Source organism: Euleptes europaea, chromosome 15 (assembly GCF_029931775.1).
Source record: "Euleptes europaea isolate rEulEur1 chromosome 15, rEulEur1.hap1, whole genome shotgun sequence".
NCBI classification, from domain to species: Eukaryota; Metazoa; Chordata; class Lepidosauria; order Squamata; family Sphaerodactylidae; genus Euleptes; species Euleptes europaea.
The window spans coordinates 38996275-39016415 of record NC_079326.1 but is presented as its reverse complement, the minus strand read 5'-3'; the positions used below and the strand labels follow the sequence as shown (position 1 = coordinate 39016415).

The 20141-nt window shown below is 43.5% G+C and overlaps 1 protein-coding gene across 1 annotated transcript; it reads right to left on the bottom strand.

The window, feature by feature from the left end:
* Window positions 1-833: 833 nt before the first annotated feature.
* LOC130487910 (plasma membrane ascorbate-dependent reductase CYBRD1) lies at window positions 834-18922 on the bottom strand. The gene is made up of 4 exons (XM_056861465.1): window positions 18736-18922; window positions 6636-6844; window positions 1213-1367; window positions 834-1131 (listed from the first exon to the last, which is right to left on the bottom strand). The coding sequence occupies exons 1-4, from the start codon at window positions 18920-18922 to the stop codon at window positions 834-836; spliced, it is 849 nt and encodes a 282-aa protein (XP_056717443.1).
* Between the last annotated feature and the right edge of the window lie 1219 nt (window positions 18923-20141).

Here is a 20141-nt window from a genome sequence, read left to right as displayed (position 1 = left end):
TTTGCCCTAACCTGGATGTTCCAGGCCAGCCTGATTTCATCAGATCTCAGAAGCTAAGGCCCTGGTTAATACTTGGATGGGTGACCACCGAGGAATACCAGGATCACTATGCAGAGGCAGGCAATGGCAAACCACCTCTGTTAAATCTCTTGCCTTGAAAACCCTACTGGGTTGCCATGAGTCTGGATATTAGGGGGAAAATTTTACAGTAAGAATTGTTCAGCAGTGGAATCAGCTACCTAAGGAGGTGGTGAGCTCCCACTCATTGGCAGTTTTTAAGCAGAGGCTGGACAAACACTTGTCAGGGATGCTCTAGGCTGATCCTGCATTGAGCAGGGGGTTGGACTAGATGGCATGTATGGCCCCTTCCAACTCTATGATTCTATAAGTCGGCTGTGACTTGATGGCACTTTACACACACATTACATAGTTAAAGACAACAGGGTTTGTGTCAGTGGACATCTGACACATCTCTTTTCAGTCCCACATTTACTGAAATAAAAAAGATACAATATGAAGAATTATAGCTAAATATATATCCTTCTAGAATCACAGTGTTCACTAACTTCTATCAGTTATTCTAAAAGTTGTATTATATGGAATGGCAAAAAGAGAGAGCTCTTTGGTTACTGCAAGCTGTACTGCTATACTGTCCCCTGGGCTGGATCCAGCCAGCTTTTTCACTTAATCTTGCTAAATGCCCTCTCTTACTACAACCCCCACCACACATGGTTTTTGTCCCATAATCCCAGTACAGCCTTTTTGGTGGTCAGAGAACCCCTCTCCTCCTTTTTCCACCAATGGAAAAACTGGTTGGATCCAACCCACAGTCTTTACATGGTTGATCTTTGTCCAGAGTCATCAAGGTTGAGATTTCGTTTTCTGGCCTCACTGTTGAGCTCCACATCAGAATTCTCTGTATCCTTGCAGTCCGTCTTAGTTGGCCTCTCTTCGGTACCCTCATGCTTTCCTCCAATTTTTTGTTGGAGTTTTGAACTCTCTTCAAGTGGACGCTTCCAGTGGGGTCTTGTTGCCATCCATAAAATAATACCACCAAAGACCACAACCAGAAGGCCAAGAGTATTGACAAACATAGCTTCTTCTGGAGAATCTTTGTAGGGAATTTTTTTCCTTCGAAGAAAAAGAATATTGTTAAGAGCACAAACTAATTGAAAATCACTTTTATATTTCCAAAAAGTAAGAAATACTTACAAGGAAAAAATAAGTTTTTCTGTAATTCCCATTAGTACAGTTGCGATCACAGTTCCAAAGATGAGGAGGCCAGAATAAACATGGATCGGCATCAGCATTGTCCGAAGATAAATGGGGGCAAAGGGAAGCAGGAAGATTACAAAACCTAGAACAAGCTAAGAAGAAATAGTATTGAGTTATTTTATTGGTAAAATTTATTTTGAAATGTTACAGACGTAACAATAGTTTGTCCTAGTGGTGTGGCTACTGAAGTCATCGTTTCAGGGTAGTCGCTAGCTAAACAAAGAGTAATGGACAGGACAAATGGCAAATCAAGCCGCCTTTCTTAAAACGTGCAATAATGATTTTCCACACATGGTGGGATTGTTCTAAGGCAGACAGCTATTAGGAGATTATCTGAAGGCTATGCAGGAGGGGAGGAGCTGTGGCTCAATCATACAGCATCTGCTTGGCATGCAAAGGGTCCCAGGTTCAATCCCCAGCGCCCAGGCAGTAGGTGATGTGAAAGACCATGACCTGGCATCCGGTGATGTGAAAGACCAGGATCTGGCATCCTGGAGACCCACTGCCAGTCTGAGGTCGTTTATGCATACGTACTTTCACTCATATTTGCCCCCAGTCTGAAACGGCTGTTCCTTGGAGTTATGCATAAGTTTTCCTTCCATTAGAGATGACCTCGTACCCAGCCCTCACAATGTCTAGGTCTTCCCATTCCTCTGTCAGCCTAACTCTTCCATCTTCCCTGAGCAAAGCCCGGGTGAAATCCCCATGCATAAGGCAAAGTACAGGGCACGCAAGCTTGGTTTCTCTCACAGCCAATCACAAAGCAGCATGTTCAGAGGCATTCAAATGCTTCCTGCTTCCTCTTAGCTCTTTGTGAGCAGAAGGAAATATTTTTAAAACAGAGGCTTGGATTTCTCTCCCCCCCTCCTTTCAGATTGCTCTGGGGTTTTTTGTTGTTGTTCTTAAAATGCTTTGTTATGAGGCACTTGGGTTGGGGGGGGATTTTCTCTCACAGTAAGAACTACAAGTAAGCCAATTACAAAGCAGCATTTCAAGGGGCTGAACTTGATTTGAGCTTGGAAACTGCTGTTGCATAGATTCCCAACAGGAAGGCGTGGGTCCAGTGAGCAATGAACCTCAGGTAAAACTCCCACGCATAAATGACCTCAGTAGACAATACTGACATTGATGGACCATTGGTCTGATTCAGTATAAGATAGCTTCATGAGTTCATGCATTCAAATCACAAGATCCAGTTTAATTTCCCACCTTATATTTTTCTTCTTAATCAGGTTAATGGGTGTAAAGGTGAGAGATTATCAAGAGGCAATACAGTTAAGCCAACAAGATTTGCACATGAATATACTGGAAATCTCTACAACAATTTGTGAACATATATAGAAATAGATTCAGTTTATTTAAACAGGGAAATAAGGATTACTTAGGAGGCAAAATGATATTTTTCTACAACTCTGAAACAGGAAAGCTCGAAATGCCTTTTAATTGTAAGCCTTGTTAATAAACTATAGCAATTAATCCATGAATTATGAAGCACACAGAAGATATTGGGCCATTACAGTTTAGAAACCTATAGAAGAGTTACCCTACGAAAACATACTCTTTCTTTATAAGAAAATGTTCACTTTAAACTCTTTGAGATGTGGCCACATAAGTGCTCATTGTTGTGTAAGATAAAATGGTTTTCTTTCCAAGATCTTAAGGAAAACAAAACATTTTTTTGGAGGGGGGGACTAAACAAACAGTGCAGGATTCTTTCAGCTTAGGTAACATAAAGATAATTTCCTTTGTTATTTATTATCCTGATATGCTGTTTAACTAGTTTTAAGAAATACTGGTTAATGTGCACTTTTTTCGGCATATCTCAATAATTTTATAACCATCTCCTGGCAGAACAAACTATCAGCTACTAAAATCCCAGCTAGGGCATTCCTCATGCTCAAATTTAACAGACCACCACGACACTAAAGAACTGGGCATCAATCCATAAAATTGCCAACCTTGACACGAGGAGTCAATGCCTATCCTAGGACTGGGTCCTGCCACACAAGTGCTCTGGCAAGCCATGTAGAAGGAATTAATGGTGCTACTCCCTGGGCTAAATTCACCTTTCAGATAAGGAAATGCACTTTAGGATAGAGTACTGGCAAGCTCACAAGAGCAACTAATTCAGACAATGGGTTGAATCCAGTGAGAGATTCCAAACAGATAAAATGAAGTATTTCTTCACACAATGCATAGTTAAATTGTGGAACTCCCTGCCTCAGGATGTGGTCATTCCTGCTAACTTGGAGGCTTTAAGAGGGGAGTGGACATGTCCATGGAGGATAGGGCTATCCATGGATACTAGTCATGATGCATACCTATCCTCTCCAGGATCAGAGGAATATGCCTATTATCTTGGGTGCTGTGGAACACAGGCAGGATGGTGCTGCTGCAGTCATCTTGTTGGTGGGCTTCCTGGAGGCACCTGGTTGGCCACTGGGTGAACAGACTGCTGAACTTGATGGGCCTTGGTCTGATCCAGCATGGCTTTTCTTATTTGATTCCTGCCTCCCGAGTTAAGAGGAAACGGAAGCACCCATTAGGAAGATGCCCTTTGGACCCTCTGAGAGAGAATAAACAAGTTTGGGTCTTGGCTATGTTTGAGCTCTGCTCTCAGCTCTTGGTGGTTTCTGGCACACACAGTCACCAAGATACTACCATCACTTTCTTCATGGCAACAGGCAATCGGGCTTTTGTTGTGCCAGCCCTCTCGGAGTTGATCCTGACTCCCTCTGCTGTTCCTTCCTGCTCCCATTAAAGAAAGTACCTGAAGAGCAATCTTATTCTTTGTGTGTGTCTGTAAGGTACTGCCAAGTCGCAGATGACTTATGGCGACCCAGTAGGGTTTTCAAAGCAAGAGACTAACAGAGGTGGTCTGCCATTGCCTGCCTCTGCGTAGCAACCTTGAAATTCCTTGGTGGTCTCCCAACCAAGTACTAACCAGGGCGGACCCCTGCTTCCAAGAACTGGCAAGATCAGGCCAGGATATCCAGGTCTTATTCTTTAGCTGGTTTAAATGGTGTATAGGTAGAGTATCTCTTATCTGGACATCCCTCAAACATATCCAGACTGATCAGACATATCCTGACTGATCCAAAAACTGATCCAAAAACTGTACCCTTTGAGACAGCATGCAGGCAGATTCATGCTGCCTGCTTTCAATGTTTTCTCTCACCTAAAAATAAATAAATACAGAATTTGCAGTGATGGCTAAGTTGACACATTTGTTGAACAAAAGACCTCTGGGGGAACTGCAAAGAAAACGGGGAAGCTATTACAATAATGCAAAACAATTATGATGATAAAGTAAAATATTGATATGGGGAAATTTATATTAAGATAGATATTTTATAGTTTCTTAATAGTATCTTTATTGTATCGATGGAGTAGGTATTTTGAAAATAGCGACTTTACTAATGAGCAGTTTTTTAACCCAGAATGTTATTTTTCTTTAGAACACCTCTGAATTAGTTATAAGATGAATAACATTATGTATAGAAAATAGAAGAAGTAATAACCAGGATTAATATAGCATTTAAGATTTAATATTATGGATTTACAAAATGGATTTTACCATCAGTAATCAACAGCTTAATATTTCATAGCATGATGAGCATTGGCACACTTCATAAGGGTGGAATGACTGAATACATGTTGTTGTATGTATGTATGTAGAATTGGTTGTTTTCTCTGTAAAAATAATAAAATTCATTAAAAAATAAAATACAGTGTACACTGCAAGGTGGAGGTAGTAGGTGGAGACTACAAGCCTGTTGTTGTTAGGTTTGTTTGCTGTTGCTCTTGTTTAACAGCTAATACAGTTATTCTGGTGAGATAGTTACAGCTTTGCTTTCTGATGGCTCAATGTATACAAAATTATTAAAAATATTGTTTAAAATTACATTCAGGCTATGTGTATAAAATGTACATAAAACATAAATGAATTTGGGTCCCATCCCCAAGATATCTCATTATGTATATGAAAAAATTCCAAAATATTCCAATATACAGAAAGATCTGAAATATGGACCACTTCTGGTCCCAAGCAGTCCGGATAAGGGATACTCAACCTGTATATCAAACAGAATGTTTTCCTCTTTCCCTTATCACTCTTTTTTTTAAAGTGGCTTTAAAGGTCCTAATACAACGGAACCATCTTTCTTATGTGAAGTGTCCTTGCGGTATTATTTTTTTGAGAGATGAGGGCAACAGTAACATTAAATACTTGTGTCAAGTTAGATATTCCTGTTTTGCGAAAAATGTAGCTCTTTCTATTTTGTATACATTGGAGTATCTTCTAGGTACATGTACCAACAGCAGGTGGCTCTCATGGAGAAACTACTACAACTGAATTGATGGCTTTTACTGATACTGTTTCTATAAGCGGGATCACACTAATAATTTGTCTCTTTCTGTAATTTATTTTTAATTTTCTCTCTGCTCCCAGGACAATTGAGAAGTAGCTATTTACTGGCGTTTCTCCTTAATTTGGGAATTATTTCAAATGTGTTCTCTCTGTCTTTTGGAAGGGGGGAAAGGCTAAAAGACAATGCTGTGGCCATAGAGAACCTGACTCCTCCAATGAAGCCCACCTGAAAAAACAAAATGTCAGTGTGTTGCAGCAGAGGATCCCTGCCCCATCCCCATTCCTTGCAGCTGTGCCACCGATACCATGGGCCTGACATAAGACCTAAAGGCTGAGGAACGCCACCTGCCAACCGACTTTACCATCTCATCACCCTGTCCTAAGGTGGGGCGGACCAAGCATTAAGCTGATCCGCCCCCTGTGGCGGGAGCAGTGTGGGAAAAGGTGGTTTCATTATTATGGTACAACTCCGGTGAGCACCCTGAGGCATCAGTTTGGAAGATGAAGGAGTAACCCTCAGACCAGGACTGGGGCCTCAGTGCCTGGCAGGGACCTGGGACAGGAACTCCTTGAGGGGTGCCGCTATCCTTTACCTATAGACCTCGCGGCTAGGGTGGATTGGATGTGGCACACCTCCCTTGAGCACTAAAAAGACTTGGCAAGGACGGCTCAGAGCTAGGGTGGGTCTCGCCCTAAGAACGGGGATGCAAAAAACAAGAGAAGGCCTGACTCTTCAGCATCCCCGCAATGGCCCGCACTGCAGTCAGTTATTGGGGATGTTTTGGTTGTGTGCGCTGCAGATCCCTCTTGAACAATAAAAATAAAGTTGGCCCTTTTGATTATCCCAGCTCTGGTGTCAGCTCTCGTTATTAAGCATCCGCGGACAAAAGCAATTCAACTTAGGCCATTCAGCTGGGATAGCATATTGCTAATAAAGATAAAACAGAACATCTTACCCACTTTTAAATACCATTTATAAACAGCGTCTAACCTGTAGAGAATACAGAATGACGGCAATCAGCCCAATCCAGCTGTGCAGACTGTACATGTTAGGTATCTTCGCGGTGTTATGGAAATCAAAAACAGCCACCAGTGAAATAATTGCAAATATCAGAGCTATGGTATTTAACCCAGCATGGATTAATTTCATCAGAACTTTGCTGCATTTCCAGGTCCATGGTAACCGGTACACAATAATGGCTAAAAATGACAGGGGGAGAGAAAGAAAAAATGTGCAAATTTAGGGAAAAATTTAAAATTTACATTCTTAAAACTTTACATTCTTAAAAATTTACATTCAAAGTCTATTAAAGCCTGGTATCAACTGTTGGAAATTTAGCTACAAACTTGGTCAACGTCCAACTAACAAGCCATAAAATGGTGTGTGTGTGTGTGTGTGCGCGCGCGTTCTAATCGTGCCACACAATATGAGATTTTCATGGGATCATAGAATCATAGAGTTGGAAGGGACCACCAGGGTCATCTAGTCCAACCCCCTGCACAATGCAGGAAATTCACAACTATCTCCCCCCCCACATACCCCAGTGACCCCTACTCCATGCCCAGAAGTTGGCCAAGATGCCCTCACTCTCATCATTTGCTTAAGGTCATAGAATCAGCATTGCTGACAGATGGCCATCTAACCTCTTCTTAAAAACCTCCAGGGAAGGAGAGCTTACCACCTCCCCAGGAAGCCTGTTCCACTGAGGAACCGCTCTAACTGTTAGAAAATTCTTCCTAATGTCTAGACGGAAACTCTTTTGATTTAATTTCAACCCGTTGGTTTTGGTCCGACCTTCTGGCACCCTCCTCTCTATGACAGCCCTTCAAGTACTTGAAGCTGGTTATCATATCACCTCTCAGTCTTCTCCTCTTCAGGCTAAACATACACAGCTCCTTCAACCTTTCCTCATAGGACTTGGTCTCAGATGTTGGTTACTAAATAAGCAGCAGCATCCACCAAATGGAACATGCTATCAAACCGAGATATTCTTTCCCCCTTCACTTTGGCACACTCCTTCCATAATGCTGCATCTTTCCTTATTCCTTCCCATGCCCTTTCAGAAGTGCTTCCCTACATATGACATAAAGCTTTCCCTAGGACATGTTCCATGCCTGCGTCTATGCATCTGCACCCAGCTTGCAGGTCCATGGTATTTGTTCCCCCAGCATACTTGTTTTAATTTAAATGAAGGCGATATAAAACCAGCAAGTTAAACAATAAATGAAATTAACGTTTCCCGATTCAAGCGTTTTCTTGGCAAAAGTGCCTCCTAACACGCTTCTATAAAAATGAAGACATTTCATTTATTTATTTAAAACATTCATTAGCTGCCTTTCTCCCTTGTGGAACACAATGTAGCCTACAATCAAGAAAACACACACATTGAAAACAATATAAATAAAACATCAAACATAAAAACACATAAAAGGCCACAACTTAGATTTAAAAACTCAGATTAGGACAGTGAGGGGGCCCAGCACAACTCCCTGGGGAAGTTATTCCATAATCATGGGGCTGCCAACAAAAAGGCCCTCTCTTGTGTGCCTACTAGACAAGGTTATTTGATTGGTGGGACAGTCAAGAGGCCTTCTCCCTGTTATCAGTTCCTGGGCAAGAACATATGGGAGAAGATGGTCCTTCAGATACCCTGGTCCCAAACAATGTAGGGCTTTAAAGGACAAAACCTCTGTAGCTAAACCAAGTCTTTATATATCGCGTAAGAGCTTAAAGGAAGAGACCTCAGCTCACAGGAAGTGGCCATACCTGGTACATAAAGACCAGGTTCAATCCCACCTCAGCACAAACATTGTACCATAGCAATATAATGTCATGAACACTCGATAACCAACAAGATGTGGATGCAGCCTCCAGCAATTTAGGTGGCATAGCCCCCACTCGAAGCATCAGAGAGCTGCTACCAGTCAGTTATTGGCTAGATGGACCAACAGTCGGACAGCATACATTCAGCCTAAAACTTCTGGTCATGCATCCCGTGTGCTTTTGCACGACACAATTATATCTGTTTTTAGATAAGAAGACACTTTATTTGTTTTTGTGTAAGTATGCAAGGACTCTAAGGTAGATAACTTTCTTGAAGATAAGGACCTCAATCTAGTACAAAGGTAGACAAGCTAGATTGTGGGTTAAGCATCTAGAAGCAAGGGCAGTAATTACCACAGAAAACCATTGTTTTATCCAGTACTGAAAATAAATATCTATAGTGTTTGGTTGAGTCTAAAATATCCATGTCCTGACCTGGATAGCCCAGGCTAGCCTGATCTCAACAGCTCTCGGAAGCTAAGCAGAGTTGGCCCTGGTTAGTATTTGCATGGGAGACCACCAAGGAACTCTATAGAGTTGCAAGACAGAGGCAGGCAATGGCAAACCACCTCTGTTTGTCTCTTGCCTTGAAAACCCTATGTGGTTACCATAAGCCGGCTGTGACTTGCTGGCACTTTCCACCACCGAAATATCCATACGTTTCTGCAATATCAACCCATAACATTGCTTTGGAAATCAATATTCGTCCCGTTTTGGTTTTCTTTTACACAGAAAATCAGCATCGCTTTAAAGACTAACAGATTTTATTTATTCATAATCTTTCTTGAGTCAACTTCCTCCGATGCACTGGAGCGTAAATCCATTAATAATTAAGTCCCATCATGTCACAAATGACTTGTGGTGACTCCTCATGGGGTTTTTGAAAGCAAGAGATGAACAGAGGTGGTTTGCCATTGCCTTCTTCTGCATAGCAACATCTATTAGGCATGGTTAAATACCCAACATAGGAGCCCCGTGGTGCTGAGTGGTAAGCTGCAGTACTGCAGTCAAAAGCTCTGCTCATGACCTGAGTTTGATCCTGACAGAAGTCGGTTTCAGGTAGCCGGCTCGAGGTTGACTCAGCCTTCCATCCTTCCAAGGTCGGTGAAATGAGTACCCACCTTGCTGGGGGTAAAGTGTAGACGACTGGGGAAGGCAATGGCAAACCACCCCGTAAACATAGTCTGCCTAGTAAATATCGGGATGTGACGTCACCCCATGGGTCAGGAATGACTCAGTGCTTGCACAGGGGACTACCTTTACCTTTAAATACCCAACAGAAAGAGGAGGAAGAGTGTTACAACGTAAGGCCCGTGGCAAAAAAAGGTCCAATCAAAAGAACAATCCCTGTACTCAAAGCCGGTGTTAAGACCCTCCCAAATAGCAGCTAAATAGCAAACTTAATGCATGCTCCAACACCAAGTACTGAGTTCAACAAATTAAAGACAATGGATTTAACAGGGACTTTGGCTGCCTAACTCAGTATAGGTGCTGATCTCCCCCCCCCCCACAGGTGTTAATCTGTTCCACTATCTCATTTCATCCAGCATTAGCTTTTCTGCTGTTGTTATTTAGGAGTGTCTCATACCCAGGCCTAGTAAACTGATAGCTTTTTAGATTAGATCTTGTTTTAAACAGGCCTCTATTTATAACACCCCCTTTTCTGCTGGGTCTCTCAGTCAGAGGTTAATTTCCTATTCCTTTGGCCCCCTACTTCCCACACCCTTTATTTCGTAGGTTACTCAACCTCAACAATTTCATGTTCATAACTGGAGACAAGGTAGGATGCAAACTAAACATTCTATCGGCAGAACAGAACTTTCCTGCCCCCCCTCCTGGCTTCAGCCCACTGATCTCCATGGATCAGTGGATATGATTCTGGGGGATAAGGGACCCCAGGAACAATGGGGGGGGATGCAGTGGGAAGGGGAAAGTGGTAGAACCTGCCAGTTTAGTCTGGATCCAACCCATAATATTCCTGTCAAGCATGCACAAGGCTCATATGCACATTCCTACCCCTCACTACTGTTAAACATGGCGTAGCATTAGTCTGAGTTGGTACCAGCATGGTTAAAGCTAAAGAAGATTCCCCTGTAACCAGGGTTCAACCAATTAGGCACTAGTTTCAAGCTCTAGGACAGTCCTCGTCATCATTACTGTGGGTTAGTGTCAAGGCAGATGCAAAATAGAGGGGAGAGAATATGTGAAGCATCTTCCTAAATCTGTGTGTGTTAAGTGCCGTCAAGTCGTTTCCGACTCATGGCGACCCTAAGAATCAAAGTCCTCCAAAATGTCCTATCTTTGACAGCTTTGCTCAGATCTTGCAAATTGAGGGTTGTGGCTTCCTTTATTGAGTCAATCCATCTCTTGTTGGGTCTTCCTCTTTTCCTGCTGCCCTCAACTTTTCCTAGCATGATTGTCTTTTCCAATGACTCTTGTCGTCTCATGATGTGACCAAAATACGATAGCCTCAGTTTAGTCATTTTAGCTTCTACGGTCAGTTCAGACTTGATTTGATCTATAACCCACTGATTTGTTGTTGTTGTTGTTTTTTTTTGGCAGTCCACGGTATCTGTAACACTCTCCTCCTAAATCTAACAATAGCTAAAAGATCTGGCATCGTACATCGGCATCAGGCTTTTGAGAAAGGAGAAAGATTTTAATTCCAGTGTATTTGAATTACGCATTTTAAATCCCTTTCCACATATACTGTTTGGTGAACAACAAGTACCTTCCTGCTTCAGAAATAGCCACAGGACTCCCCAGTTTAGGCCAATCACTTGCTGGGTGACCTGTTGATTCAGCTCTAATATCACCTAATGATGGAATCTGGAATTGTGCTAAGGGGTAGGAGGTGAGTGATGTGATTGATACAGTGGCTGGTAGTGCCATTAAGACATTGAAAGTCTGTATACTCAAGTCAGTTTTCGTGAAGCTCTGTCTGTAGCAATTCCTTGAGGTTACTGGCATATGTGAAAAACTGTCAGAGGTTTATTTATTTATTTTTCGTTTTATACACTGCCCTCCCCCAGCCGAGGCTATAGAGGAAATGTATCCCGCAGGTTTTCTTCCTCTGAACTTTCCAACAGTATTGCTTTCACCTGATCCAGTTTAAGTGGTTTAGGAGATAGATAGGCAGGCCACACAGTTGTTCACAGATATATGAACAGTGCGTATGCAAGATATTGGATTAAAATATCCAAAAAAATCGTAAGTGTGCATGTTTGGACAAATGGGAATGAACAACTTTACCATAAAGACTTTACATCCTTTATAACTCTTCTAATATATGTCCACCGCATGCCAAGTTCTATATAGTTCCACTGTATAAGTCACAAAGAAAACTCTGTTCCCAAATGGAATGTCCTGGAACATGAACCAAGTTATATTTCTCTGTGTTATAGTAAGCACAATATTGACATTTTAAAGCCTTCTCCCCCAACTGCACATATACATTTTGGCAATTGCACAGATTTTTAAAGAAAAGCATATTCAAACTGAAGAGACAGCAGTTTTGTGCCTAATTTTGTACAGCTCACAAGAAGAAAACTTAGTTTAACCTTAGCTGGTACCGTAATAAGAAACAACCTTATGAATGTTGGTTTCATTGTGACACATCCAATGGGGTTTATTCCCTGGCAAGCCTGTACAGTTCTGCAGTCTTAAAGATAATCAACTCAGTTATCAATTATACGGTCAACTGACCAATCTCAATAATACAATACAGTCACTTGAGCAGACAGGCAATTTATAGTGCTTGTACTACTACTACTTTATTTATGGTTTGCCTTTCTCACTGAGACCTAAAGTGGATTATTCAGTGTCAGTGAATGCAGTCAATAGGCTGAGACATCTTCTAAGCAATGTAATAGGACAAAGATTATAGCAGTGCAAATCAAAGCATAAAGTATTAGACATGCTATGTTAAACAATGCAGAAAATAGTATCAGATTAACGAACTTCCTTTATCTTCCAGGATCTAATCTCAAAATAGCCACTCTTAATAATATATACATTATCCTTAGCGAGAAAAAGGGTTAACCAGATCTTCTGCGATATGGCTTGGTAAGTATCCCCAAAGCGAAGCAATTACTTCATTTCTAACACCTTTATAATAGTTACAAAATAACAGAACATGGGCTAAAGACTCCGATATCCCCATACTTTTTTTGCCACTAAGTTGGAGCCGACCTACTGCAACCTACGGTTTTCAAAACAAGAGATGTTCAGAAGTTGTTTCCTATTGCCTGCCTCTGTATAGCAAACCCAGGACTTCCTCGGTGGTTTCACATCCAAGTGCTAACCAGGGCTGACCCTGCTTACCTTCTGAGATCTGACAAGCGTAGGCTATCCAGGTGAGGGCGATCCCTATACTACTACACAGGCAGAAACTATTAATTGAAGAAATGTGCTTGTAACGAACCTCAAGGTCTGCTGAAGGCAAAATATTAACAGTGCGCCAAAATTAAAATTTTAAATAGTTTTCACACTTTAAGTGCAGGTACTGGAAAGTTTAGATCTAAAGGTAAAGGTCAACTAGATTAATGTACCACAGCATACATATTCTAGTAGTAGTAGTAGTAGTAGTAGTAGTAGTAGAAGAAGTAGTAGTAGTAGAAGGAGAAGAAGGAGAAGTAGAAGTGGTTTTTATATGCTGACTTTCTCTACCACTTAAGGTAGAATCAAACCAGCTTACAATCACCTTCCCTTCCCCTCACCATGACAGACACCCTGTGAGGTAGGTGGGGCTGAGAGAGCTCTAACAGAGCTGTAACTTGCCAAAGGTCACCCAACTGGCTTTGTGTGTAGGAGTGGGGAACCAAATCCAGATGAGCCTCCGCCGCTCATGTGGAGGAGTGGGGAATCGAACCTGGTTCTCCAGATCAGAGTCCACTGCTCCAAACCATCACTCTTAATCACAACATCATGCTGGCTCCCTTTGTGATAATCTGTTATCACAAATCCTTTGTTTGACTAAAGCCTTCTCCAAATGTTAAGACAATAATGCCAGAAAAGAAAATCCACTCTTAAACATGTTAAAATAACAATGCTATAGCTTTGTCAAAGAGAGAAAAGGCTAAAAAGTTATTTAAATCCAATATTTTATTGTTACTGGACTTTGGCTTCATCTATCAATATCTGACACAAGAATTATTTTTTAAAGAGAAAGCTGTTTCCAGTACATACTTGGTGTCTGGTGTGTGTACATGTGCAGCACATAGTGACTTTCACAGTTTTATGAGTACCCATCAAATGTTTTGAACATTCCCCCAAAAGATGTAGTGTTTGAAGGGATTCTTAATTATCACTACAAGTAATGCAGGTGAATAAACACACAAGGAGAACAGTTTAGTCTACTGGTAGCAACTTGGCTGAAATCTTTTTCCACCCATTTCAACAAAGCAGATGGTTGCAAAATAACTTGCTGTTCAACTATTCCCTTTTCGCAATCTTCTGTTTCCCTAAAACTCAATACTCCCTTTTGTCTTCTCACATTCTGGATGTGCATTTATATTCTAGCCGTTTGTGCAAAGCGTTTCCAATTTCCCTTACGTTAACAACTTATTCACTCTTTAATAACACCTCAAAGAAACTACTCACAAAGCCTCTCTGGCTCAAATCATGTATTCTTTTTTTGATGCAGAATCATCATGCCATAGCTTTGCAACAGTTTATTCTCTATTAAGAAGAAGAAGAGTTGGTTTTTATATGCCGACTTTCTCTCCCACTTAAGGGAGACTCAAACCGGCTTACAATCACCTTCCCTCCCCCTCCCCACAACAGACACCCTGTGAGGTAGGTGGAGCTGAGAGCGCTCTAACAGAGCTGTAACTTGCCTGAGGTCACCCAGATGGCTTCGTGTGTAGGAGTGGGGAAACAAATCCAGTTCAACAGATCAGCCTCCGCCGCTCATGTGGAGGAGTGGGGAATCAAACCCGGTTCTCCAGATCAGACTCCACCGCTCCAAACCACCGCTCTTAACCACTACACCACGCTAGCTCCTTGCTACTACTTTCTTGGAACATACAGAAGATGAGACAGCAAAACAAGGATTAGCTCAACGTTAAGATGTCAAGTACAGCTTAACTAACAGTGACGAGATCAAGAAAGAATTCAATTGGCAGAGGGTGGGGGAATCGAACAGTGGTATTTTAGTTAATAAGTTTTCCTCCACCCTTTGCAGCCTTTTTGGATGTATCTAAGCAATACACTTCAGACTTAAACAGTGCCTTTTTTTCTTCAGGCAACTCTAGTTCTATAAGGAGGAGCTGACCTGGATGGCCCAGGCTAGCCTGATCTTGTCAGATCTCAGAAGCTAAGGAGGGTCAGCCCTGGTTAGTATTTGGATGGGAGACCACCAAGGAAGTCCAGGGTTGCTGTGCAGAGGAAGGCACTGGCAAACCACCTCTGTTAGTCTCTTGCCTTGAAAACCCCATAAGGGGTCGTCATAAGTCGGCTGCGACTTGACGGCACTTTACACACACACACATACATAGGGATCTTTAGCAGCAACTTCATCGGACTTCAGTCTCCTGAAGTCTAAAGTCAGCATAGCCAAATGCGGATGTAAGTTCACAGCATCCAATCACAACCTCTACCTTTAGTAATCTTAAATCAGTTCAAAACCTAATAGTCAAATGTTGGAAAAGGACAGAGGGATCTGGGTTGGAGTCCAAGTACCCTGTTCATCCCTAAAGCGGTTTTTTTTTTATATCAGTTAAAACTTTTAGTGCATCTCCTTTACTTGTGCAATAGCCAAAGCCAAATTAAGCCACACTGAAACCCCTGAGCTATGTTAACTTTAAGGGGCCTAATAGTATTACCAAAAACATTTGGTAATTGGTAGTATTTTTTTTTAATTTAGAGGCTCCTCATCACCTGAAACCCTAAGTCAGGGGTCCCCAAATCTTTTGAGCCTGTGGGCAACTTTGGAATTCTGACACAGGGTGGTGGGCGCAACCACAAAACGGCTGTCACCGGAGGGGGGAACAGCCATAAAATGAATGCTGCAGGAGGTGGAGACAACCAGGCAGAGAGCTGCAGAGGAGAAGGGAGGTAATTTAAAATAAACTAACACTGGACGTTGAGTCATAGGGCCACCATGAGTCGGAAGCAACCTGACAGCACTGAACACACACACAACACTGTGTTGCCTCTGAAACAACATTATTTTAATCGGCACAGCCAATCGGATCTCCAAAGGTCAGTCAGAAGCCATGCTGGAGAAGAGTCCCACCTGGCCCCATCCATTTTCTAAAAGCACTTTCCAGACTCCAGGAAAGGTGTTGAAAGCAGGGCCTTAATGGGGGGTGGGCAGCCACCGCCCCTGTGGCATGCAGACAGGGTGGCAGAACTGCCTCTCCTACAGGAGGAATGGGCACCTCTGTGCCAGGTAGTTCTGCCACCCTCTCTGCATGCCACAGGAGCAGCAGCTGCCCTCCTCCCCCCCCCCCCCGCCACCCTGTTACAGCCCTGAGGCGCTACGGCACTCAGAGGCATCATGTTGAGGACCTCTGCCCTAAGCTATAGCTTACTTAACTTGTGCATAAATCAATAACCTTTCTTTCTAAGGTTTCCAGACAACGTACGTAATTGAGCCATCCTCTATACTTGATGGAACACTGGTTTTCCAATTTCACAAACACTTATGAAATTTTTGATCCAGGACTTTCCCCACAAGATGTTTTTCCATTCTTATCACTTGAGTGACTTGGGAAACTTACACTGAGAAACATTTGGGCAAACAGCTCCTTCCCTAAACTACAACTGTCTTTATTTTCTCTGCCTGCCTTTCATATTTGCCATGTGTGGTTATTTAATTTGGGGGACCAGATTTGGAGAATTAGTTCAGAATCCCAAAACTACACAACTGATTTCACAATTTCCTATTTTTTCTCCCAACTCTCCTTTAGCAAATCTCCTCTAGCAAAGCTTTGTATTGCTTTTTTATCTTTGCTTTTTGTCTAATCTACTCTCCAGTTTTGCCGTTCCTGTTACCTAATGCAATTAAATCGAAAGTGTACACTTTGAATCCGTATGCAAGGACTACTCAATTTTCTGATTACTTAACAGACACATACAAACCTTGGTAACAGGAAAAGAGAAAAATAATAGAGGTGTAGTCATCTGCTTCTTGTAAGAAATAAAAAAGTCTTTTTGCAGCCAAAATACTATAGTTATTTGGGTATAAACTTTGGCATACTGGCCCACTGTTGATTGCATGACGATTTAGATACCAAATCCAGTTTTAAGGCTGAAATCAGATCCATCTGCACCTAGGATTGACCCACTAAACTCAATAGGTCTTCTCTTCTTTGCTGGATTTGAAGAAGTAACCAATCTTCTCATCACAGATTTTGGATACAAAGGGCACAGCAAATCATCCTTGCAAGCCAAAGGCTTGTTGGATTCATAATTATATTATATATTATTATATGATGTGAGCCGTCCTGAACCTGGCCTTGGCCGCGATAAATATTTAAATAAACAACCTTCAACCAAAAATAAATGCCATTTTTTCCTCTTCCAAGGCATCATTCATCCTAGTCATGTGTTTTCTCCTACTGAATTTACAACCAAAGATAATCTAAGTAACCAAATCAACCCCCAATTTATTTAGGACCCGCCAAGCATTAATTTGTAAAAAAAATCCGGTACTTATAGTGTTAATAAGTGGACAGGCAACTACTTAAATTGGGAGGGAGAGAGAGATCTGTTCACATTGTTAGCATTTTTTGCAGCCCAGTCCAAAGTATGTTTACCGAGAAGTTCAGCCCCTTAACAGATGTGCTTAAGAGCCCCACAGGACTCTAGGCTGTGCCAGCATTCTGGATTACTGCTTGTCCTGCGACCCACAACTAGATGGAAAAGCAGAAGAACCCAGATGGAAAAGCAGAAGAACCCAGTCGGCCGCCTCCACAACAGCAGTTGGCATCCACCCGCGGGAAAGCGAGGCTCCCTAAAAAGCCAGATCAACCACAGTCCCCCGGAGCGATCTCTCTTTCCCAATCCCAGCTTCTTGCAACGGGCAGGAGCATCCGAAGCTGCAGACTGACGCTGCGGGTGCACGAGGTCGCTTCTATTTTCTGCTTTAAAAGGCTGCAGTCGAACCGGTGAGGCGTGCAGGCGTTTCCGTCTCTTTCCCTCCTTGCAAATCCCTCTCCCCAGAGCAGCCGCGTCCTGTTAGCTGACCAGAGGCGAGTCCCAGCCAAGTCGAGATTGGACCTCTGGGCCATTTATGCAGGGGAGGATTTGCCGCTCTCTAGATGCCCAGTCGCCCCCATCCACATTCTCAAAACTCTGCCTGGGGGCTTATTGTTGAGTTTGGAGAATATGGACGGGGAAAATGTGCATCAACAGAGTAGATTCTTTTGAAATGTGGTGTTAGAGGAGAGTGTTACGGACACCATGCACGGCCAAAAAACAACACCACCAACAAATCAGTGGGTTCTAGATCAAATCAAGCCTGAACTGACCCTAGAAGCTCAAATGACTATACTGAGGCTGCCGTATTTTGATCACATCACGAGACGACAAGAGTCACTGGGAAAGACCGTCATGCTAGGAAAAGTGGAGGGCAGCAGGAAAAGAGGAAGACCCAACAAGAGATGGATTGGCTCAATAAAGATCCCTCAATTTGCAAGATCTGAGCAAGGCTGTCAAAGACAGGACATTTTGGAGGACTTTGAGCCGGAAGCGACTTGACGGCACTTAACACACACAGATTTGGGAGGATGCTTCACATATTCTCTCCCCTCTATTTTGCAACCAAAGATAATCTAAGTAACCAAATCAACCCCCAAGTAACCCCAAATCAACCCCCAATTGACTTAGGACATGCCAAGCATTAATTTGTAAAAAAAAAAACCAATCCGGTACTATAAGTGGACAAACAACGACTTAAATTAGGAGGGAGAGATCTGTTCACATTTTTAGCAAATACAGTCAAAGACAGGACGTTTTGGAGGACTTTGGTTTATAGGGTCGCCATGAGTCGGGAGCGACTCGACGGCACTGAACGCACGCACCCCCAAGGCAAAACCGCCCATGCACAAATGGCCACTTCTCCCTAACCTCAAGACTTTCCAACAGCTGCCAAAGTTTGGGAGCTCCCTTCCGAGCAAGGCCTCCCCCTCTCCCCAGCACCAGGCTCCCCCTGCAGCTCCCCTCCACTTCCCGCCCCCCTAGTCCGGGGGCAGCTCTGCCTTGCAAGCCCCCTCCTCTCTTCCCCCCCCCCCGCCGCCGCCTTCCTCCTCCTCCTACCCACCGATGCCTTGCACGAACACGAAGCCCGTGAGGACGAGGACCGGGTGCCAGTTGAACTCGGCCGCCGCCCCGTCCCAGGCCAGCCCTTCGCGGTAGTGGAGGACCCACACCAGGCAGAAGACGACCGAGAGGAAGCCCAGCAGCAGCGCCGAGCCCAGCAGCGCCAGGAAGAGCCCGTAGCCCTCCATCCCCGGGCCCCAGCTCGGCCCCGCCGCAGCAGACCCAAAGCAAACGCTTGCGGGTGCGAAGGGGCGGGCGGAGCCAGCTGCCGAGCAGCTGCGGTCCTCCCCTCCCGCAGGAGGGACGGCGCGAACGGCTCTTGCAGGAAACTGGGGGGGACGGGGGACGGACGGGATTCCCTGCAGATGCGTCACGCCCAGGGAGGGAAGGGGTCGTCTGCTCGGGGAACCCCCTGAGACCCGCCCTTAGGCAGTGGCCTTTCTGCGCTGCAGGGGTGTCTGGCTGCCCCTCTGCCTGTTTTGGAATACCGATTAGCCCACGCTGGGAGGAACCAGCTGAAAGTTGACGCCGGGGTTGCCAGGGCTGGGTGGGGGGAACCTGGCAGCGAAAGAGGCAGTGCTGCCTGGCAGCTTTTTTTTTTTTTTTAATATTTTTTAAATTTTTATAATATAAAACCAAACAAATACAATAATAACACGAAAAAGAAAAAAAATACAAAAGAGGATCAGTTATAATGATACAAAGTTATAAAGTTCAACAAAGCCAAAATACCCTTTTGACTCTCCACCCACCTTAAAAAGTGACCCCTTCACCTGACTTCCGCAGTTTTAAAAGTTGTTAATAATAATAATAATAATAATAATAATATAAAAGTAAATAAATTTGTTTCTATAACTCACTAACTAAAATAGTAAAATCCATTTTTGCCAGTTTGTCTGCCTGGCAGCTTTTGAGCTAGGCTTGCCAGGCCTCCAGGGACGAGCTGGAGTGGTTCCTCACTGCAACAGCCTTCCTCAGGAGGTGGTGAGCTCTCCTTCCCTGGAGGTTTTTAAGCAGAGGCTAGATGGCCGTCTGTCAGCAAGGCTGATTCTATGGCCTGAGGCAGATCATGAGAGGGAGGGCACCTTGGCCATATTCTGGGCATGAAGTAGGGTTGCCAGGTCCCTCTTCACTACCCGGGGGAGGTTTTTGGGGCGGAGCCTGAGGGCAGGATTTGGGGAGGGGCTTCAACGCCATAAAGTCCAATTGCCAAAGCGGCCATTTTTCTCCAGGTGAACTGAACTCTGTCGGCTGGAGATCAGTTGTAATAGCTGGAGATCTCCAGCTAGTACCTGGAGGTTGGCAACCCTAGTTGCCAGGTCTCCATTGAAAGCCCATAGCGCTCTCTCTCTCTCTCTCTCTGTGTGTGTGTGTGTGTGAGAGAGAGAGAGAGAGAGAGAGTTTATT